At 36.6% G+C, this 24,433-nt stretch overlaps 2 protein-coding genes across 2 annotated transcripts; one reads left to right on the top strand and one right to left on the bottom strand.

Annotated features, from left to right (window-relative positions):
• Positions 1-7,878: 7,878 nt before the first annotated feature.
• Positions 7,879-9,978, top strand: LOC145110966 (uncharacterized). Its single transcript, XM_079047272.1, has 5 exons — positions 7,879-8,360; positions 8,440-8,557; positions 8,659-8,979; positions 9,050-9,060; positions 9,345-9,978. Exons 1-5 carry the CDS (start codon positions 7,879-7,881, stop codon positions 9,976-9,978), a joined length of 1,566 nt encoding a protein of 521 aa, XP_078903398.1.
• Positions 9,979-16,960: 6,982 nt separating this feature from the next.
• LOC145114642 (Kinesin motor family protein) lies at positions 16,961-22,200 on the bottom strand. The gene is made up of 14 exons (XM_079050698.1): positions 21,779-22,200; positions 21,564-21,698; positions 21,039-21,122; positions 20,828-20,953; positions 20,673-20,732; positions 20,532-20,585; positions 20,241-20,429; positions 19,988-20,136; positions 19,758-19,907; positions 19,553-19,682; positions 18,551-19,480; positions 18,365-18,457; positions 17,546-18,250; positions 16,961-17,461 (listed from the first exon to the last, which is right to left on the bottom strand). Exons 1-14 carry the CDS (start codon positions 22,073-22,075, stop codon positions 17,216-17,218), a joined length of 3,348 nt encoding a protein of 1,115 aa, XP_078906824.1. The 5' UTR covers positions 22,076-22,200; the 3' UTR covers positions 16,961-17,215.
• Positions 22,201-24,433: the final 2,233 nt, after the last annotated feature.

Here is a 24,433-nt window from a genome sequence, read left to right as displayed (position 1 = left end):
TACCACACACACAACCAAACAAATGTATATGTATTGCATGTTGGGTCCACAGTCTCCCGAATGGATTACCCTGGCCCACAACTCCCGATTGGATTGCCACTTTGGCTCACAATCTCCTGATTGGATTGCCACTCTGTCCCACAATCTCCCGATTGGATTGCCACTGGCCCACAATCTTCCAATTGGATTGCCCCGGGTTTGTTGGCCTACAAAACAAAGCAGTACAGCCTCAACCACCCACATTATGTCGACATAAGTAACATATAACATATAACTAACAAGTATATGTAATCATACAGATCTACCATTCTAGCACATACTCAATGAATGCGGGTAATCATACAGATCTACCAGTCTATCATATAACCAACATAACATCAATCCAAAATACCAGGATACATAATCCAGTGGGACGACATTGGTGCCTTTGACCTACAAGTACAATGAGGAAAACTCATCTGCAATGAAGAACCCGAAAAGAATGAGACACGCTTCCCTTTCTGCACTGGTTGCTCCCGTGAATCCACTAATTACCAAAACTAGGTAAAATCTTAACCAACAGTAAAAAAACCCTAAAGTTTGACACAAAGTCAAACTTGGTAAAAAATTCAATGGTCAACGGAAGTTAAATTGTCCATCAACAGCCCTCCACGTCATGGCCCTCCTTGGCCACGTCTTGGGCATTAAATTCCAAAATAGTCGAAGGTTCCCCAGGCCCCACGTCGTGGCAGCCTGAGTCTACGCCGTGGAGACTAGTCTGAACAGCTCAAATGAGCTTAATCCATTTTCTTCCGATTTCAAGAGCTCCAAAGCTCAGATCTGTTTCATTCCAAGGTCTTAATGGATAAAGTTTCCAACTTTATCCCTTTAGTCATCCCAATAGACCAAAACTCTTGACCCTATGTCCTTAATAACATCACGAGACATGAGTTAACCTATTAAGATCTTAATCGAACAAGACACCCCACCAAACTTTCCACGAGACCTTCATACCCAAGATACACCATAAAATATGTGTTTTATGGACATGCATGTCCGATGCATGTCTCACCCTAAAATAGGTCAAATCCAAGGAAGATAAAGGGCTCAAACTTGCACATGAGGCCAAAAAAACCAATGAACACAAGATCTGAAACATATAACCCCAAATGGACCTCAAGGATCCATAAAGTTACCAACTTTATGGAATCCATTCCTTCAAACTCTCACATTCATGAAGAAAAGGGACAAGAATCCTATATCTAGAAGCACAAACCAAAAATATAGAAACTTGAAAACTCACAAGGGTCCAAAATATGCACAAGATGATGAGGATGATGTTGCTTGCTAAATTAATGCACCAAAACACCATCTTCTCATTCTTCAAGGCACCAAGATTGCTAAAATAGACCAAAACTCTTTAAGGGAGGCTTGGGTTGGAGACTGAAGAGGATGCCATAATCCTTTGAAAATGATGTTTAAATATGGGAGGAAACCCTAAAAATTAAGGGCTTGGGCCATAACAGTTGCCACGTCGTGGGCACCCATTGCCACATCGTGACATTCATTAAAACATTCGATCTATTTCTTCTATGCCACGTCATGGGCATCTTGTGCCACGTCGTGGCATCAGAGTTTTTACCAAAAACTCCATCTTTGGTCCCTGATAAATATTAAGCTAAACCAACCTGGAACACGTGTGTTACACAATGGTATGAAAGACCACGGGGTAGCCCATGACACTTGTATGCAAGACCATTGGGGGTAGCCCATGGCAATGTATGTATGGTATGTGGTACTCTGGGGAACTCACTAAACATTTTGCTTACAGTTTTGTGGTTTAACTTTTTCAGGTACATTCCAGTTCGAAAGGGAAGGACTCGATGTGATCGCAAAACATCCCCTTATTATGTCCACACTGATGATCATTTTACTCTGATGTTTTTGATACATTTGTATTGTATTATGATGGTTTTGAGACATATGATCTATGGTTTTGATGATTTTAAAAATGAAAATTTTATCACTATTTTAGGGATTTTACACTACGAAGATAAATGAAAATCTTGATGTCACACCCCCAAACCAAGGATGGCGGAAACGTTCAGGGGTGGAGGACTTCATGTATAGTATCACAACAACGAGTATAATAGTGCAGATAGTAAATACAACCATCATAAATATAATTGAAAAAGTTACACCATAGTATGAGTTTACATGTTTCAAAATCAATTACATTATGATGACAAAAATGTATAATTTGACGTCTGGCGTCCCATCCTCAAAAGCAGTTGATTACCTGTTTCCCTGGTTTCCTGAGAATACAAGTAGTTTTGAAAGAGTGTCAACAATTAAGTTGGTGAGTTCATAAGCTTTTGGGTGAAATGTTGGAAAAAAAACCTTTATTGGCAAAATGCAATGTATACACAAGAAAAATCCAATATTTTCCTCATAAGATATTATGTAGTCTTAAATCCCAAGATCGAATGCATGAGTGTGTGTGTTCGTAATTTAAACGAAGAATGCAGTTTTAAATAGATAAAACCCCTTTTTGTTTTCCTTTTTAAAGTAGAATTTCCCGTAAACTTTAAGTGATTTTAACTCCCTATGTGAGTCATTATAACCATACTACAACCGGATGACCTGTTACAACGTTTTTCAGACGTTAAAATCTTGTTATGAATTTTGTCACCCGTAGACCTGCAGGTCCCGCTGTAGCTAGCTGCAAGGTGTGGGATGTCAATCCCAATATAGATCTATACACAATTATCACGCTCTCCCTACAGGAGATTCTGGTTATAACTTACAGGAATTTCTAACCCGTACTCTAAGAGTACATTTGAAGAATTGTCTCACAACTTATGTTAACGAGTTTACGTGTAGTGTTTGAGTAAGAACCCTTTCTGTGGTGGGAGTGAAATCCCCCTTTGCGTGCCAAATTAGTGATATGAATTTCCTAAACCATACCTACTATAGTTTATCATGTAGTAGTTGAAAATCCGATAGTATTGTGGTGAGACCCTTTATGTGTATGTAACAGGTTAACCAATGCATGACTATACTTATTATGTTTCATCTTGCATTATTTGAAATTACAAAGGACCCTTATACTTTATAGAGTAGTTTCTGTTATATAAACATATCACAACAGATAAACACATGCCAAATACAAAGTCATCAAAGGTTACACTTTGCTCAACATGTTACAAAGTGTTATGAATATTGTAAGTTGTTAACTTGTTTTTAACTTTCTACACTGTTTTAGAAAAGTCATAGAAAAATCATACAAAATCAAAAACCGAATCCGTAAACTCTGAGAGTTTATAAAGTGTATATAGTTTATTCATAATTTTTATTATGATTTTTAGAAGTCTCTAACTTGTGTAAAAATGTTCATATTCACAGACTGGTCCGAATTCGTTTTTGAAATGATAGACAGTTTTGTAAAAATCACCATAAATCGTAGAAAAATCGTATGAAGATGTGCAAGTAGTCATTTGAAAGGTAAGAACCTGAAATATTTGCATATTAAACAGTTTTGAAAGATATTAAGTTTAAGATGGTCAAAACAGTCCGTGAATGGAACTAAACTTTCGTGTTGAAAGCTGATGTTTGAGTTTAGTTAAATTTTTGGTGTTTTAACTTGTATTCCCCCCCTAAAACTTGAAGAAAAACATGAAAATGTGGGGGTATGAACTCACCTTGAGTTATTCCCTGAGATGAAGGTGGAAGAAGAAAGGTTTGCAAGTCAAGAACACTTGGGATATACTTGAAGATTCGAAGATCCTAAGCACAAATATGACGATATTTGTATAAGAGATTCATAATTTGAGTGAAGGAGTGTAGAGTATTCAAATGTAGGATGAATATACTTACCAAGACTGAAGTGAAAAGCTCAAGAACAGCCTTGAAATCTCGAGTTCTAGAGAGGGAAAGTGAGAGAGTGTGGTGTTTGTTTTTTGGTGAGAGAGAGTGAGTAAAGTGGAAGGAGATATGAGAGTTTCCAACTTTTGATGAAGCTATGCAGCTGGAGGAGGTGTGTCAAAGGACCAATAGTTGACTAGGTAGGGAGGAATAGTGACTGAGGGTTGTCCTGTGAGGGTATGAGTGTTAACTTGTGTCATACTCTAGATAAAGTCAACACTCCAACACCATAACTTTCCCAAAAGATATTGTACTTAGTTTAGGATCCCCTTCCTCAAAATGTGATTAATATATGATAATATAGGGTCTCTTAAGTCAAAACACGAGTTTGGGTGAAAATCTCGCGTTAAAATTACGAAAAACGGGCTTAAAACTAAGTTGGGGTCGAAAACCGGGAAGAAGTTGCGAACAGCCGAAGTCAGGAGGCGAGGTTCGGTCCATGGTGCTGAACAACCGAAAGTAGGTTCGGTTCGAGAAGGGTTCGGTTGCAAGGCTAGGACCGAAGGTGGTGGGAAGCGAAATAGACCGAACTCTGAAGGAGCGAAATGGACCGAGAGGCGCGCAAGGAGTCAAACCCGAAGGTGACTTCAGTTCTAATAGGGGTTTCGGTTCTAATAGCAGTTCGGTCCAAGCAATTTCGGTTCTTACTAGGAGTTTCGGTCCATGAGAGGGGTTTCGGTCCAAGAGGCTTCTTAGGGTTTCGCTTCTTAGAGTTTCGCCTCTAAGAGGGTATCGCTCCTATAGAGCTGTTTTTCCGTTTATCTTCCCGTTTAGAGTTGTTTTTTTTTTTTACTAAATTAAGGGCGGGGTGTCCCGAGTGATTATAAAAAGTTGAGAGAGATTTTGAGAGAGATTTGGGAGAGATTTCTCATTCTTGGAGAGATTTCACATACTGAGAGAGATTTGGGAAAGATTTGAGAGAGACTTCGTTTGTGCTCTTTTTGGATGTTTAGCTTCGTCACGCAAGGTTTGTAAACCTCGCTAAGCCTCGTTATGAATGTTATACGCTCCCGAGGGGGGTACAGAATAGTGTTTTACCAAGTAGTCTCATCACTTACCCTGATTAGGGTTTGAGAATTCTGAACATATGAATTCTTCAAGTGAAAACTTCTTATTAAAATAGCGAGTTGTACAGTAGTAATGAACTTGTCGAATGTCAAAATAAATGAAAAGAATTAAAAATGAAAAAAAACATATTTATTTATAATTTTTGAAAATTTAATTTTCGAAAAAAAAGAACTTGTCGCTCTATGATGCTAGAAAATCTAAAAATATTTAAATATTCTACAATATTTATACATATTATAGAATAATTACAAATATTCTACACATTTCTAAAATCACAGAGGGGATTTCTTTTACTTTTTGTATATTTATTTTTTTTTTGGAAAAAAATTTCAAAAATTATAAATAAAAATGTTCTTTTCATTTTAACTTTTCATATATTTTAAAAAAAATTTGACCCCAGAAATTCTTTGGTCTCAAATGAACTTTTATATATATATATATATATATATATATATATATATATATATATATATATATATATATATATATATATATATATATATATATATATATATATAAACACACACATACACACTTGAGATCAACAAAAATGCAATGACCGGTCATAATATATATTTTATTATGGTACTTTTTTGTAGCCACCATATCCTCCTCTAGTTCACACCACTTATGTAGATAACTTCGCACAAAAGATTCTCTTATTGTATATGCTTCATGTTGAGCCAAACCCTATGATTTGACGAGTCAAAATGAAAACTCATGTTCGCCACTAAGTATGTTGACGTTGAAGGTCTGAGTGTGTGTTTCCACTGATGTGATGATCTCAGGATGGGGGTTTGAATAACTGAAGGTGCTTGCGCTACAAAATGGTGATCCTGATACTTTGTGAGAAGGCTCGATCTTATTCAAGTCAATATATACAATCTAAGCTTAACATAAAAAACTCATTGATCTTCAAGGATTACATGATTGTCATTTAGTATTTATGCAATGCGAAGCTTTATTCTTATTAGTCTTTTGTGTTCTAAGTGAAATTTATCTTTGAGAGTGTATTCTTAATCAGAGTTTGTTTATGAGTATTTTACATTATTCATGTTTGATTTCTTAGTTAGGGACCAACACTTACCCGTTCTCATCCCATTCAATCTACAAATGCCCCCTTTGATTAAAAGAACTTCATGATGTGGTTAAGAAAAACAATGATGGTTCTAGAAACCATGAACTACAACATACTTGAAACCAATGGTGGATGCATTATGGATCCCGGGATACCCCTAAAAAAAATTTTGTAGTGTTAATTTTTTCGGAAAAATTCGTTATATGTTGCGGTTTTATATCGGAAAATATATTGGGCTACCCTAAAAAATTTCAAGTTATTTCTAAATGGACCAAAATACAAATTAGCCCAAATGGTCCAAAGATTTTTAGCCCACACCAATTAATTTAATGAAACAAAGAAGTATTAAGCCCAATAAAAGAAAAAAAAGGACGTGATCGGTATTGGGACTTGGGTTATTGGATCGTTACTTCGACTTCGTGATTCATCAATCATCAGCCGACTTCTCAATTGTCGACTCCCAAGCTCCAAATCGAAATCGTATTCTGACTATTGCCATTGGTGCTGCGATCGTCGACATTGTAACATCAACTATTCTCAATTGCAAAATTATGGGCACGTCCTCCGCTCCTCGGCTCTTCCATCACAATGAAACAAGTTAGTATAACCAAAATACTCATCCCTATTATGTATTTAGGTTAATTCAAATTCTAATTTTTTGTTATTATGTTTGAAAAATTAGAAATTAACAATTAACTTTGTTAAATTAGGGACTTAGGGTTAATACCAGTGTTGTAAATATCGGCGTAGGCGGCTGCCTAGGCGCTAGGCGGTCTGCAACTGAATACGATTAGGGGTGCTTGGCGGAAATTGGTCAATATCGGTCAAACTCGGGCTAGGCGGTCCTTGGCGGTCCTCGGCGGGAAGATTTTAAAAAATTCAAAATTTCAAAATTTCAAATATTACACCAAAATTTACAAAACTTCAAAATTTTAAATTTTTAAATATTCAAATTTTCAAATATTATACCAAATATTTAAAAATTTAAAAATTTAAAAATTTTAAATTTTCAAATACTATTTTTTCTTAGGATATATTAAATTTTAAAATAGTTTTATTAGTAATTTATGGTCCCCGATTAATCCCCGTCAAATCGATTAATCGCTTGACCGTAGTCGACCGCCGAGCTACCGTCGAGCGATTTTTACAACATTGGTTAATACTTAATGATTATTTGTTGTTGAAACTTGAAATCAAGTTATAGTTGATATATTTTTATTGTAGATTGCTATTTGTTCATGTGTTGTTGAAACTTGGAATCAAGATTATAGTTGATATATCTTCATAATTGATAATTTAATTGTAGGTTGTTATTTGTTGACTGTTGTTGAAACTTGAAATCAAGTTTATAGTTCATATATTTTGATTGTAGGTTGCTATTAAAAGTTTTTTCAAAATACATTTAGATGTTGGAGACAACAATGGTGAAGGAACTTCCAAAAAAAATAGGGCTAATAAAAGTAATCAAGTTCCACAAACTAATCAACCAATGCCAAAACCCCAAGAAACACAATCTAATGAACCTACTCAAGTTCCACAAACTAATCAACCAATGCCAAAACCAAAAGTGACACAATCTTTTGATTTGAACGATCTTCATTCAGACCCGGGGGATAGGCCAAAGATTACATCTTATAAACCTAATCAAAGGGATGAAATAAGGAAGGCATATTTGATTAAAGGGCCTTGCCAACCAAAGAGGCATCATTTTGAATATACATTATTTAGTAATAAGCCAAGACGTTTTGTTATGCAATGGTTTACCATGGTTAGAATATAGCATAAAAGATAAGAAGGCGTATTGTTTTTGTTGCTACTTGTTTGGAGATATGGTAGGGGAACAAGGTGGAAGAGATGCATTTATAACCGAAGGCTTTGACAATTGGAGTAAAAAAGGCTCATTCTGGAAACATATGGGTAATATTCAAAGTTATCACCATAAGGCCCAAGAAAAGTGTGATTTGCTATTGATAAAAAACCAATCTATCGGTGAAGTCTTGCATAAGCAAACAGAACTTGAGAAAAGTAATTATGAAATTCGATTACGTGCTACAATCTGTAGTTGTAGATTTTTATTGAAAAATGCATTACCATTTCGTGGACATGATGAGACGGAAAAGTCTAATAATAAAGGACTTTTCATCGAAGTCTTATCTTTGATTAGAGAAGATAATGAGAAAATTTTTAAAGTTACTTTAGAAATTGCTCCAAAAAATGAAAAGTTGACTTCTCCCACTATTCAAAAAAATATTGTCGATTGCTTTTCAAAAGAGATAATCAAGTCTATTTGTGATGAAATTGGTAAAGATGTGTTTGCTATTTTAGTTGACGAGTCTAGTGATGTTTCCAAAAAAAGAATAAATGGCAATAGTTTTGAGATATATTGATAGACTTGGGATTGTAAAGGAAAGATTTATCGGAGTTGTTCACGTGTTGGATACATCTTCTTTGACTCTTAAAGCCGTCATTGATACCGTATTTTCCAACAATAACTTTAGTATGGCTCAGGTGAGAAATCATAATATATTTATTCCTTTAAATTTTAATACGATATTAGTTTTATTTTTATTTCTTATAGTTTTTTTTATTAATTTTTTTTAAATATATAGGTGAGGGGACAAGGTTATGATAGAGCAAGTAATATGAGTGGTGCATTCAACGGTTTGAAATCTTTGATTTTAAATGAAAACAATTTTGCACATTATATACATTGTTTTGCACACCAACTTCAATTAGTGGTAGTAGCGGTTGCAAAGAAACATGATGATGTTGATGAATTTTTTGAACAACTAGCTTTGGTGGTTACTGTCGTTTGTGGGTCTTGTAAGAGAAAAGATATGATACGAGAGATGCAAAAAGAAAGAGTGGCAGCTGAAATTGGTAGTGGTGAAACTGAACCAGGAAGAGGGTTGAATCAAGAGATTTCTCTTGTACGGGCTCGAGATACTAGATAGGGTTCAAATTTTAGAACAATTGTAAGTTTGGTGAATTTGTTTGCAGAAGTTGTTGCGGTACTTAAATATGTCAGAGAGGAGGGGTCTACTTTATCTAACCGTAATCAAGCAAAGGGTATTTTGTCATATTTCAAGACACTTGATTTCGTGTTTCTTTTACACTTGATGTTGAAAATTTTATGCCTCACGGATACCTTGTCAAAGCATCTTCAAAAAAAAGATCAAAATATTTTGGAAGCGGCTTCGTTAGTAAAAGGGACAAATAAAGCATTGCTAGTTTTTAGAAAATATGGGTTTCCACAAATTTGGAAGAAGGTATGTGTTTTTTGTGAAAAACATAGTATTGGAATTGTGGACATGACAGAATATTATGTTACCCCACGCAAGCGTAGGACCAATAAGACTAATCAACATCATTTTGAAGTTGTGATTTTTAAGACAATTTTAGATATGCAAATTCAAGAATTTGGGGATAAATTTAGTGAAGTTGGCACGGAGTTGATGGAGAACATGGCAACTTTGAGTCCTTGTGACTCATTTTCTAGTTTTGATAAAGGAAAGTTGTTAAAGCTAAGAGAGATATACAAAAACGATTTTGACGATTCAGAAAGGGCACAACTTAATGGGCAACTTGATATATATTATCACTCTTTGCTCCATGATGATAGATTTTTCAACTTGAAGGGAATTGCAGACCTCTCTCGTTTGTTGGTGGAAACCGGGAAGCACCTCTCTTTTCCTTTGGTTTATAGATTATTAAAACTAGCTTTGGTTTTGCCCGTCGCAACCGCAACCGTTGAACGGTGTTTTTCTGCAATGAAGTTCTTGAAGACCGATTTGCGTAATAGAATAAGTGACGATTTTATGAACGGTGCTTTGATTTGTAGTGTAGAAAAGGAAGCACTAGAGAATGTTAAGACTGAATATGTAATTAGTCGCTTTCGTAAAATGAAAGATCGAAGAGGTGAACTTTAAAATGTAACGTTGTTATGGAAGTTGAACTTTATATTTAATGAAATTTCGTTTTTATTTTCTTATTATATATTACACAAAAAAAAAATTCGGGATACCCCTTTATTTTGACCCTGGCTCCGCCACTGCTTGAAACCATTACAAGATTTCCAATTTGTAAAGTTGTAGAAGAAGGTGTTACAACCAGAATGTCAAAACTTAGATGAATCAATGGACAAATGATGAGAAGAAGAAACCGAATCTTGTTGTCAAATTCATAGCAACTATATGGAATGCTTTGTCATATATGATACTTTTTTTGCCCGGAGATATGGATACTTTTTTTTGCCTACTTAATAAATGGGGATAATGACTTAAAAGGGTAACATATTATTCGATTTGTACACATTTGGTCACTGAATTTTTTTTCGTCCACATTTACCCCTTAAACTTGTTAAACTGTACACATTCAGTCCTTATGACCTGTTACTCCAGGTTAGCCGGGAAAAATGTCTAGATAGGGTAATATATTTTTCATTTTGTACACATTTAGTCCTTAATATTTTTGTACATATTTAGTCCTTAACTTTTTTTTTGTTTCAAAATAAGTCGTTTTTTTGTACTCATTCAGTACTTATGAATGATTTCTTTAGGTTTTTTTCACGACATCTTACGTGAGACAATCATTGATGAGGTGCTTGGGGTTGTTGATGCTTATGTCCAATGCGATCTCGACTGCTTGGTTGCGTAAGTCTTGTGGTTTGGCTTAGGTCTTGTATTTTGAACATCGTAACTTCTTCATACGATATCAGATTTTAAGGATCTTTATCCACGTGTTCATTTTTTGAGTTTACTACAACTTTCATTAAGATTACTCCCGTTAAAATGTAATATATTTTTACTAACGATTTTATAAAAAAAAACATGCATACATGCATTCATAAAGAACGTATGGACAGGGGAAGACGCACTAATACATAGTAGGTGTTGCCGAGACATGAAAAATAGGTATAAACGAAAAAAAAAACCGAAAAATTTTCCACTGCGAACAGAAAAAACAGGTGTTGTCGATGCAACACTGGGACCATACTAAATCCGTCATCGCGTATGGATATAAAAATCGTAAGTAAAAATATATTATATTTAATGGGAGTAATCTAAATGAAAGTTGTAGTAGACTAAAATACGAACGCATGGATATAAAGATCGTTAAAATCCGAGATCATATGAAGAAGTTATGACGTTCAGAACACATGACCTAAGCAACCAAGTAGTCGATATTGCGGTGGATATTAATGAATGTCGCACGTAAGATTTCGTGAGAAAAAACTAAAAAATCATTCATAAGTACCGAATGAGTAAAAAAAAAAGGACTTATTTTGCAAAAAAAAAAAGACTAAATGTATATAAAAATATTAAGGACTAAATGTGTACAAAGTAAGAAATATATTATCCTATTAAGTCATTTTTACTGGGTAACTTGAAGTAGTCGGTCATAAGGACTGAATGTATACAGTTTAACAAGTTGAAGGGTAAATGTGGACGAAAAAAAAATTTAGTGATCTTTTAAGTCATTATCCCTAATAAATGACATGAGAAAGCAAAAAAACAGTAAAAATATTAAAGCTGTGGATTTTCATAGCATGTTTGGAAATCTCAAAGATTATGAGCAAACCAAGGTAGAGTTAAGCTTCAAGAATGCAACGGAACTCAGATCAGACCTAAGAAAGTTCTACGCGGATCCAAAAAAATTTGAAGCTAATAACTGTTGAACACGACTCTTTGTATGGGAAACAAAAAGACTTTTATTAAGACACTTAAGAAGACCTTACACTTTGTGAGACTACTACACACTTTGCTCTCTTTGAGGCTTTCTTGGATGGTTTGGAGCAAATGAGCTCCACACCTATTTATAGGCCTCTTAGGAAGGTTCTAGATACTAGTATACACTTACTACCTACTAGATAACTCTAGAACTATCTAACATACTCTATATGCTTCCATATGTTTCTAGAATATTCTACCATGTTCTGGAGAGGTCTAGGTTGCTCCAGTGTCTTCTAGAATGATCCATAACCTTCCAGGGTCTTCCATGTCGTTCTAGAGTATTCTAGACTCTTCCGGTATATTCCGGAGTCTTCCATAGTCTTCCATAATGTTCTAGAATCTTCTAGAGCGTTCTAGAACAAGCTAAAGTCTTCTAGATAATATTTGTTCTATTGGGCTAGTGATGATCTTTAACACTCCCCCTCAACACTAGCCCTCATTCTTCATACCATGTTAAGCTGACAACGAAAACCTTCACATTTTCCAATACTCAGTCCTTTGGTGAACAAGTCTGCTATTTGGTCATCGGTCTTGATCTGTCGCATCTCAATTTCTTCCATCAAGACTTTCTCTCTGATAAAGTGATAATGCACTTCCACATGCTTTGTTCTAGCATGAAATACTGGATTTTCTGCCAGCCGAATTGCAGATTGGTTATCGCAGTGAAGTGGTACCGCATAGTCAACTTTTTGATGTAAGTCCTCCATTAGGAGTACCAACCATGTACTTTCTTGAGCTGCTACGGCCGCTGCTTTGTACTCCGCTTCTGTGGTTGACAATGATACGGTTGGTTGTCTTTTACTACACCATGATATTGGCCCCGACCCAAGCTTGAACACATACCCAGTGGTTGATCTTCGGGTATCATGGTCTCCTGCATAGTCAGCATCACAATATCCAACCAACTTGCAGTCTTCTCCTTTTTTATACAAGAGACCATAGTCAATTGTACCTTTGACATATCTTAAGATCCGTCGGGCAGCATCCAAATGAGGTTTCTTCGGATTTTGCATGTATCGACTCATAACTCCAACTGCATAAGCAATGTCAGGCCGATATAAAGTTAGGTAGATAAGACTACCTACTAGTTGTCGATACATCGTTCCATCGTCCAACTCTTTTCCTTCATGAGCACATATCTTGGTATTTGGCTCTATTGGTGTTGATACTGGCTTACACTCCAACATGCCAAACTTTTGAAGTATATCTCTTGTATACTTTTGTTGGCAGAGGAACAACCCTTCCTTTGTACGATCAACTTCTAACCCCAAGAAGTATTTAAGCTCCCCCAGCTCTTTCATTTGGAATCGCACCGATAGATTTTCTCTTGTTTGATGGATTTCTCTTTCGTCATCCCCGGTGATGATCAAGTCATCCACATAAACCAACACAATTGCCAACTTCCCTTCTTTTTCTTTGACGAACAGGCTTGAGTCTGCATGTGCAACTGAATAACCACTTCGGGTAAGAAATTCAGCAATCTTACCATACCAGGCTCTTGGTGCCTGCTTCAATCCGTAAAGAGCTTTTCTCAGCTTGCACACATGAGTGGGATTAACTGCATCCTCAAATCCCTTTGGTTGGTTCATGTAGATCTCCCGATCTAATTCTCCATGCAGGAAAGCATTCTTCACATCCATCTGCCATAATTTCCAGTCTTTACTAGCTGCAAGAGCTAGCAGCACCCGTACAGTAGTTATCTTCGCCACTGGACTAAATGTTTCATCATAGTCCAATCCATATTGTTGTGAGAACCCTCGAGCCACCAAACGAGCCTTGTATCTTTCAATTGATCCATCTGTGCGTCGCTTTAATTTATAAACCCACTTGCAGGAAATGGGTTTTATATCTCTTGGTCTTGGTACCAGTTCCCACGTTTGATTCTGCTTTAAGGCTGTAACTTCTTCTTCCATTGCCTTCTGCCAAGCTTTATTCTTAATTGCTTCTTCATATGTCTCCGGCTCTTTAACACCGTCTTCTAAAATAGTCGCATTAGCATACTTGGGATTAGGCTTTCGGATTCTTTCCGTCCTTCGAAGTTGTGGAGGCGGCGTCTCCCTTTCACCGGCATTACTTGTTTGAGTTACTTCTTGCTCAATGACATCAGTGTCGCTCGGATCTTCAGGTGTGTCAACACTTGACCAAATGTGTGCAGTTTGCTCCCCCATCTTTTGTTTTAAAACTTCTTCAATATTTTCCGAGTCTGGTAATACTTTCTTCTCTAAGGACCACCATGAAGATGCTTCATCGAACACTACATCTCTTGAAGTGTAGCATCTTCCGCTTGTTGGATCACAACACCTCCATCCTTTTCTTTGATTGTCATATCCAACAAATATACACCTGACTGCTTTCTTGTCAAACTTGCTACGTAAATGACTAGGTACAAATACGTAGCAGACACAACCAAATACTCGAAAGTAGCTAACAGTAGGTTTCATGTTCCATAGTGTCTCAAATGGTGAGATGAAACCTAACCTTGGTTGGGGAAGTTTATTGATCACATGGGCAGCAGTTCGCATTGCTTCAGCCCAAAATCTTCCTGGGACATTCTTCGCGTGTAGCATGCTTCGACAAATTTCTGCAAGATGTCGATTCTTTCTCTCAGCTACACCATTTTGTTGAGGTGTGTTGGCACATGTGAATTGATGACGTATACCACATTCTTTTAGATAGCTATTGAATTCTTCCGAGGTGTATTCTCCTCCATTGTCTGAGCGTAGACACCGAATCTTCTTTCTCACTTCTCCTTCGACCGTTGTCTTGAATTCTAGAAACTTTGAGAATGTTTCAGATTTTTCTTTCATGAAGAAAACCCACACATATCTCGAATAATCATCAATGAATGTCACCATGTACCGCATCCCGCTAATTGATGTCTGCTTGACTGGACCGAACACATCCGAGTGAATTAACTCTAGTGGCTTCTTTGCTCTAAAATTTGACTCCTTGTATGGTAATTGATGAGCTTTACCATACTGACATCCAGCACAAACAACATCTGTTTTAACTTCAAGTTGAGGTAAGCCACTGAGCATGGATTTCTCCATTATTACCTTCAACTTGTGATAACCAACATGTCCCAGCCGTGCATGCCATAGATCTGCTGTCTCGTTCTTACGAGTCTTATCTACATAGGCAGACTCTGCGGAGAGAACATAGACGGACTCCACTCTCCGTCCTTCCATTGTTGGTTTTTCTGATATTTTAAGATCTCGATAGACCTTCACATCTTGTGGGCCAAACAAGACGTAGTTTCCTGATGATGTTAGTTGCGATACCGATAACAAGTTCTTCTTCATACCTGGCACGTGATAGACATTATGTAGTGACACCATGTCAGATTTATTACCAGGCATGATCGTTGTTTTGCCAATCTGAGCAATTGGAAGTCGTGCATTGTTGGCTGTAAGTACCATGCGACTCCCTTTGTACTCCTTCACGTCTTGTAGTTTGTTCTGATCACCAGTCATGTGATTGGAGCATCCTGAATCAATGATCCAGTCATTCTCATAGTTGATACGCTCTCCCATCATTGCCATGAGCGCCAACTCGTTTTCTTCTATGGCGCATAATGCCTCAGCATCCCATTCATCCTCTATTTCCTTTTTGGAAGTTACGACATTGCTTTCCACAGACTTTTTCTTTGACCAACAATCTTTGGACATGTGGCCCCACTTTCCACAATTGTTGCAGTTGCCTTCGAACCTCCTCCCCCGAGAACTCTTATTGTCGGTCTTTTGAGATCTCCATGGTTGTGAGGTTCCTGGCTGACTCTTCCCTTTGTCAGCATTTTTGTATCCTTCTTTAGAAGGTGGCTTGAAATTCCTCCGACTTTTACTTGTGTAGAGTGCTTCTTCTTCACTCTTCAGCGTGATGCCTCCCATTTGCTTAGCCATAGCTTCTTGGCTGGCCAACAAATTCTCAAACTCTACAAGTGATGGTTGAACGGGCCATCCTTGTACAGCAGTAACGAAGCTTCTATATTCCGGCCTCAGTCCATGGATGATGATCCTCTTCATTCGAGCTTCTGTAATGACGGATTGCGGATCTAGTTCAGTAATCTCCCGACATATCGACTTGACCTTGTGGAAATATTGAGCAATCGTCATGTCACGTTGTGAGATTGATAATAGCTCGTTCTCCAAAAGTTGTAGTCTTGTATCATTCTTCTTTGAGAAAAGCGTCACAAACGTGTCCCAAGCTTCTTTCGGTGTGTTCTCGTCCCGAATATGCTCCAACATCTCTTCTTCGATTGTGGTCTTCAAGGCAAACATTGCTTTGCCTGCTTTGATTTTCCATTTGCGTAGAGCGCCATTAACATCTTCCTCCGGAGGCGTGGTTTCGCTTCCGCCAACGACCTCCCATAGATCTTGTCCTTGTAAGTAGGACTTCATACATGTTTCCCATGTTTTGTAGTTGTTGTTGTTGAGTTTCTTGATTCCTCCGACGACTTGGAGATCACCCATCGTGTTGGCAGTACCTCGGTAATACCAAACAAGCTAGTTTCGACACTAAACTTGCAGAGTCACAAACTACTCACGATACAACGAGAATCACTCGTTCTCACTATCAAGAAACCTTGCTCTGATACCAGATTGTTGAACACGACTCTTTGTATGGGAAACAAAAAGACTTTTATTAAGACACTTAAGAAGACCTTATACTTTGTGAGACTACTACACACTTTGCTCTCTTTGAGGCTTTCTTGGATGGTTTGGAGCAAATGAGCTCCACACCTATTTATAGGCCTCTTAGGAAGGTTCTAGATACTAGTATACACTTACTACCTACTAGATAACTCTTAGAACTATCTAACATACTCTATATGCTTCCATATGTTTCTAGAATATTCTACCATGTTCTGGAGAGGTCTAGGTTGCTCCAGTGTCTTCTAGAATGATCCATAACCTTCCAGGGTCTTCCATGTCGTTCTAGAGTATTCTAGACTCTTCCGGTATATTCCGGAGTCTTCCATAGTCTTCCATAATGTTCTAGAATCTTCTAGAGCGTTCTAGAACAAGCTAAAGTCTTCTAGATAATATTTGTTCTATTGGGCTAGTGATGATCTTTAACAATAACTTCTTTCCCGCTGAAAGAACAAAACCAGCTCATAAGTGTTTCAAAGTCATGATAGGTAAAATAATGACCGGAATTTTTAATAAAACAAATGCTATCGTGAATAATGACATAAAGTTTCATTAAAACAATTCAGTGATTTTATTTGACATTATAACAATTGAATGAAAGCAAATCAAGTGATTTTGACTTTGTAAAATAAGATGAGAAAGCAAAATGTGCATAGTACAAGAATTCGATAAACAATCTCTTGTCATCAACAAACCACTATAGGTGATTGACAAGAAGAAATATTAATGAATCAAGATACAATCTTCAAACAAGAATGGTGCAAGTAGAGTCTGGTTTCCATGGCTTAATAATGATCTTGATATATGGCTCCAAATTCTTGCCTCCATGCCTGATCATCCTCCTCATTCTCATTCTCATGGGATTTCACGTCCGAGTCTTCCCTATACAAAGGTCTCAATGCGGAATCAGGCAAGCGGCTCCCAGCAAGATACTGTTTCATTGTAATCATCTCCATCTTGTGCTTTCTTTTCTGTTTATCCATTTTTTTCTTTAACTTATCACTCTCTTCCTGAACATTTCCCAAATTTTCCTGCACACAGCACAGCACAGCACAATGAAAAGAAGGATTACAAAAAGGTGAAATTTATGAGAAAGTGAATGAGGAAGTAAGTACCTGTGCAATGGAAGCTGCTTCTTCTGCTTCTCTGAGCCTAACAAGAAGTTCACCAGCAGCATGAACAGCTTCAGCAGTGTCTCGAAGTTGCATTTTTAGGCTTCGATTCTCCTTCTTCAACAATTCCCTTTCCTTCTCCCTCTCAACTCTCAAGACAGAAAGCTCTGCAGCAAGAGACTTTGAAAAGCGCTTCCCATGGCCTTTAGCTCCCGCTTTTGCAGCCGCTCTTTTCACTTCTGCTATCCCCTCCATAATCAACCGATGCTTTTCAGCCAACTCGTTGTACTTCTCTTGTAAATCAGCATAATGCTCCACCATTTTACCATGTCCAAGGATGGATCGCATGAGGGCGTCGTCCAATTCTTCGCTACATTTCTTCTCCAATCTCAGCTCCATTTCCACCTTCTCAGCACGCTGCCGGTTGGCCTCCAGGTCAACTCTCAGTTCATCCGTCAAACAAATCCATTCGCTCTCCATCTCCATCCACCTTTCCCTTTCCTTCTCAACTTCTTCATTGCTTTCGTTAGGAGGATACACACCGCTTTTTCTTAGTTGGAGCGATTGTGACAAAAGAGAGGACGAGATTGATTTGTTGTTGTTTGGCGACTGCTGGAGTTTGCTTCTTAATGTTTTGATCTCTTCGAGAAGCGATTCCTTTTCGTTGGTTTCTTCTATCATCTCCGGTTCGTCATTCCATCTCAGAAGCTGAGAAAAAAAAAAAAAATATATATATATATATATATATATATGTATATATATAAGTTTTAAATTTATTTCACAATGTTGTTGTCGTTGTATTTCTCAATTTGATGATCTGACCTTTGCTACACTGTTATGTGAAATCTTCCCATTTCGAAGCTCATCAAGCGGTGACAACATGCCACCTTCTTTCTCTTGTTTGTATTGCGATACCTGGAAGTAAAACATCAAGAGTTAGAGAGAGAATTCGGGAAATTAACATCATCAACATATAGATATCTGTGAGAAAAAAGAAAGAAATCTTACCAAACTATTCAACCTCTCAATCTCTGCTTTTTGTTCCATGCACAGATTTTCAAGATCTTTCACTTTCTTCATGCTTTCTGAGGTCCCTGGAACAATCCATGTCTTCAAGCTGTCCTGGACATCATCACAAGATGCTTTTTGCTGGCAGGTCGAGCAGATATATTCTTTTGTGGATGTTTCGTTTGTCTTGGTTGCCAAGTGATCAAACGATAATGCAACTAATGATTTATTTAACACAGAGTTGCGTTGGTGGTTGTCGATAATCTCCAGGCCTCTTTGAAGACTAGCTGCTAACGATTCAGTGGCACCCCCACCCCCAAACATCTTGCTTGATCGTAGAGAAGACCTAATTTGATTGCTTATCCTCAGTGACTCATGCGTTACATTTGAACTGAACTTCAAACTTTCCACAACATTCTCTTCTTCACTTGTGGGCAATTGGTTTGATTTTGATGAGAAAACCACGCTCTTTCTCATGGTGCTACCAATTTTTGGGGATTCTGACAACATCGGACCACTGAAAGCATCAGAAGGCCTGCCAACACTGATAGAGAGGCTATCATGTAAAGGATTGCTCTCAGGTTCTTCTGAATTGGTTTCTTCAGCTTCGCTTTCTTCGTTACAACTTGCATACTGTTCGCTCTCACAACCACCCATGGAGAAAAAACGTGTGCCTCTGCTCTCGGAGGTTTCTTGAAATTCATCATCACAAGAACTATGCAACATATCGAGCTGTTGTCGCAAGTCTCGAACATCGTGTTCATCGATATGCAATTCTTCTTTCGAATCATTGTCGATTTGTGGGAGGATCAATGAACGATTAAGGCTTACTCTCAGTTGATTCAAGCTTTGGCGAACGCTTCCACCTTTAAAAATCGTGCTCGATCCAATAGAGTAACTAGTATCTGATTTTGCCCTAATCAGCTCTTCCTGAAATCAACAAATCCAACTCAGTTGATCAGAAAGCAGTTAGGGTTTTATTTTATAAGAGGGTGTACGTACCTTCAGTTCACGAATTTGATCAGTGAGATCATTAACATCATCTTCTGTTATTTCGTTTACAACCGGATTATTGTGTATAAGTTTTGCTCGGTGTCCAAATCTAAGTGTGCTTATGGTTTCAACAGAACACCTGTATTTCCAGAAATTGTTATGATATAGTCAAATAAAGGCCAGTTTCCAGATCAATTTAGTGATGAATACATACTTTTCATCTGGGGAAATGGCACATATAACAGTAAGCTTTGAGTTGCCTCCAAGTGATTCTCTCAGCAAATGAGTCAAACAGGAGTTGTTATATGGGATGCTCCTGGATTGTTCAGACTGATTTGTCCCAGCAAGGATATTAACCAAGTTTCTGCACAATGCAAACAACATGAGTAACTGGAAGCAACCAGTGATTTATCACACACAGTACAAGAAGAAATTGAGCCATACCCAAGTTGTGATATGGACTTTCTCACAAATTCTCCTTCCCTGACACACTCTCTACTAACATCATTGCTTTTGTTCTTTTCAAGTCCAGCTATATCCACAAGGGTAACCCTGCTTGTCTTTGAACTACCAAAATGCTTAGAAGCATTACCCTGATAAATGGCAGTTTGGTTACAGTTAGGATTCCGTTGTAAACACAATATGGCTTATTGTTTTAAACCACAGATAAAGTTATGAACTTGGAAATTCAAAGTACCTTGCACCAAGACTCGATGACACATGTAAACACAATATGAGATCTTGAACTTTTGGAGTTTATGCTTGTTGCTCCAACCTTTCTATTAGATAGTCCCTTGATCAGAATTTGAGTAACATCTTCATAGCTTGTCACATACTCCTCACTCAGATTCTCAACATAAAACCCGTGTTTAGCATCATCTTTTATCTGAAATAATTTGACTTGTCACATTACAATCACAAAAACAAGGAGTAACAGGAATATAATACATCAATGAAAACACCAAAAAGATAAGATCTTAATACCCACCTCTAGGTTTCTCTGGGTTGGATCGAGCAAATCTCCAATTTGTTCGTTATATATCTGCAATAAGTTTCAATGACAATAAAGTCATCACTTAGTTTCAAAGTTAAGAACAGGACCAATGAAAGGCAGCCATGAAGCACCTACCTCGAGGAAAGAGCATCGGCACTGATAATTTAATTGTTTACCCTCTGCTTGATCTTGCTCCTGAAATGAAAATCAAGATTGCAATCATAATGAGTATTCCACGAGATCCTACACCTTATTTTGTATACATCAAGGATGAAAAGAAGTCTGCTTACTCGTTGGATTTCGGCAAACAGCATCTGGAAGATGCGTGGAACAATCCCTTGGTTACCATTGGCTGATTGATCTTCAACCATTGCACTTGGTGGACCCCACAACGTGTAAGTTTTTCCACTTCCAGTCTGAAAGACACTAGCAATCAATGGAGATATTGCAACCAAATAGTTTCCATCAAAAACAGTGTTACCAAAAAGTCTAATAGAGTACCTGTCCGTAAGCCAAGATTGATGTGTTGTAACCAGCCATAGCACTCTTAACCATTGAGACACCAACTAGTTTAAATACATCCTCCTGTCATAGCATCAAACAGCTTATAACTCGATAAATTGTTTATTCTTTTACCCTTCCTCCAAGTAAAAAAACGAACACACTTAGTATTGTTCTTTAATAAATCAATGTGCGTTTCTTAGTTGCTACAGGTTCATGATTACTCATAACGTTTGATGTTAACATACCTTAGAAAATCTCATCAGTAATGTAACAACATATGAATTCTGTGTGGTTAATAGAAACGATCATATGTAGTATTGTAGTGCACAATTTAATCCAACATTATTCACTACTCAATAGGAGAATGCTTAAGAAGTCAATGTGCATATTTTGTAAAACTATCAAAAGTAATATAAGAAGCTCACCAATTATGCACACGGTTAACAGAAACACTTATACAGAGCACACATTTTTATCAAACATATTTAACAATTCAACAAGGGACTCGGTAATTCTACGAACCTGACTAGATTTGGAGTCGAGGACTGCATCCAAAGTAAATTTTCGATCGCCCACGGAAACTGAATCTTCAGAAACTTTTCTGACAGTATAATCTCCTTTTTCGTGAGAATTAGGAGGTCTAATCCTCGCTATAACCTATCAAATTAACCCCATAAATAAACACTGTTTCAGATATAGTTTCTAAAAAAACAAAACAACACTGAATCAATTTGTACCTTAACAGGTGGATCTTGATGCGACGGTACTTCTGCTTTTTGCTGCTTTTCCAATTCAGTGGCTTTTTTGCCTGGAACCGAGACGTTTCCCGTTGATTCCTTTACAATCGAAGGTAGTTCACAAACATGAATGTTCGGATCTTCTGGTGGGACGTTTTCACTGTTGAATCGAGATAGCTTAGGGTTTGAAGTCATCTTGTGCTTTACAGATCCGGATCTAGGAAGTAGGTTTCTAATTGAAGAAATAGAAATACTTCCCGATGAACGATGCCGTGAGTTCCCTGCGTTAGACTTCATACTTGTCTTCACTACACGATGATCGGAGATTCAGTGCGTGTTAGTGAAGCAGATGGGGGGAGCGTTTGAGTTCAAATTCGAAAAACGGTGCAGAGGGGGAAAGAAGAGAAAATCGGCGTTGTTTTGGGAAATGACCGTTGTCTATTTATGTGTACAGATAGGCTTTCCACAATCACATGCTGTTTTAAAAAATTACTATCTTGCCCTCGTTTCTAGCCGTTGCACTGAGATCCGGCCCGTTGGGGGCTTAACTAGGCCTGTCAATTCGGGCAATGGTTTCAGTTTTTTACCCAACACCACTAGACATGAATTGTTTTTTTATAACCCGAACACGACACGACACGATGTCGGTTTTTTTTGTCTAACACGAACCGATTAAAAAAACGACCAACACGACAAAATTAACATAAAATTTCTTTTTGTTTCATTTATTCATACTTAAAAACGACAAACACGACAACACGACAAAAATGACATAAATTATCTGTTATTTTACTTAATCAATGCTTAAAAAACAACAAACACGACAAAATAATATAAAATGGTAACAAACGTCTTCAAACTTATGAAACAAAATAAGAAAAAGAAAACATTCATCTATTTATGTGTATCCTTGCTATCGAATTTCATAATATCATCGGTAAGTCCTTCTAAACATAATTCTTCATCACCTACAAAACAACAAACATAATATAATCTTAATTAATAAAAACTTAATACACTAAATTCAAATTTTCAGCAAGTAAACACAAATACCTTTAATTTCAAAGAGCCAATCTCTTGTTCAAGTTGGAGCCTCAACAATTATGTGTCAAAGAACTTCGATATTGATTAAGAACATGATTACCTTTACTAGAAATCAAAAACAAAAATCATAACAAGACACAAAGCATGAATTTGATTTCAACTAACATAAAAAAAATCATAAAATGCAAATTTCGATTTTGACTAACAACATACAAATGATACATTCTTGACTTTGAGTAATAGAGAATATCAGATAAATTTTCATTTAAACTAACATACAAAAGCACGTCTAACTTTGACTGACATCATACAAAGCAATTTCTGATTATGTGTATCAGTGTATGCGATTTCTTATTAGCATAATGTTGCGAGTTTGACTAACAATATACAATGAAAATGGAAAACTAATTCGACTAACAGAATTTATATGATAATCAGAGATGCAGATGAGAATACCGTCATAAACAAGTAGATAAAATACAAAATTACCAGATTGCAAGGAAGAGGGATGTAATTCAGATTATGTGATTTAGATTCTCGGTGATGTGGACGGAGATTCTTGTAAATTTGATGGCTATGCTTTTGAAATCAAATTTTTGAAGTGTATGAGACTTACTTTTCCGTCGTATAGTAATTGATAGGGAGAGCCAAGAAGACGTGAGTGGAAAAGCCTACGAGTTGAAGTGCTAAAGGTTTTCTTGGAAATCGGTTTAATTAAAACCATAGAGTAATTGCTTTTAATTAAAACAAAGAGTAGCAACATTTTAGAATTCAACATTTTAGAATTTTGATAAGGTATAAATCGTATAGATATTATGTTATTTTTCTGTGTTAATTTCGGGTTATTATGGTTTAATATATCGAGTTAATATCATGTTATCTTCGGGTTATTATCGTGTTGAGTTCGTGCTAATTTTTTAACCCGAACACGACACGACACGACGTCGTGTTTCACATAAATGACACGAACACGACACGAACACGAATTCAAATTTCGATTTCGTCCTAATTTCGTTTCGTGTCGTATTTTTTTGTCGTGTCGTGTCTGTTTTTGCCACCCCTAGGCTTAACTCATGAAAACTTGGTTCGTTTGGTTGTGCATTATTGAATCCCTATTTAATAAAAGAATATGTTTATTCTCCTTTTGTCATTTGTCACTTTATGAAGCTTTCTAATTAATATCATGTCACTTGTCAACCTATTGATTCTCCATTTCAAATTTAAAATTTTAAAATTTTTCATTCTAATTACATTAAATTAATACATTAGAGTAAAAGTTTAAAATAAAATTAATATATATTATAAGGTCATATGTTTATTTAAATCAATGATTATAATTTTATGTAATTAAAAAATATCTTTTAGTTAATAACTTATTTAAAATAATTAATTAATAATTTTGAATTTTTAGTATGAAAGTTTAATTAATTTTGTAACCGTGGTTCCCACGAATTATAAACTAGTAAAGTTATAAACCACTAATTATATCGTCCTAAAAATATTACCTTTTTACTTTGAATCGGTTGACAGCAATATTTTTCAGTAAGCTTTTTAATCATGAATTACTTCTTTACCCGTTAAGGTACCGTTTCGCAGAAAAATTGGATAGAA

The sequence above is a fragment of the Lactuca virosa genome, chromosome 5 (assembly GCF_052849685.1).
Source record: "Lactuca virosa cultivar CGN04683 chromosome 5, Lactuca_virosa_CGN04683_v6, whole genome shotgun sequence".
Lineage (NCBI taxonomy): Eukaryota > Viridiplantae > Streptophyta > Magnoliopsida > Asterales > Asteraceae > Lactuca > Lactuca virosa.
This window is presented reverse-complemented; position numbering and strand designations above follow the sequence as displayed.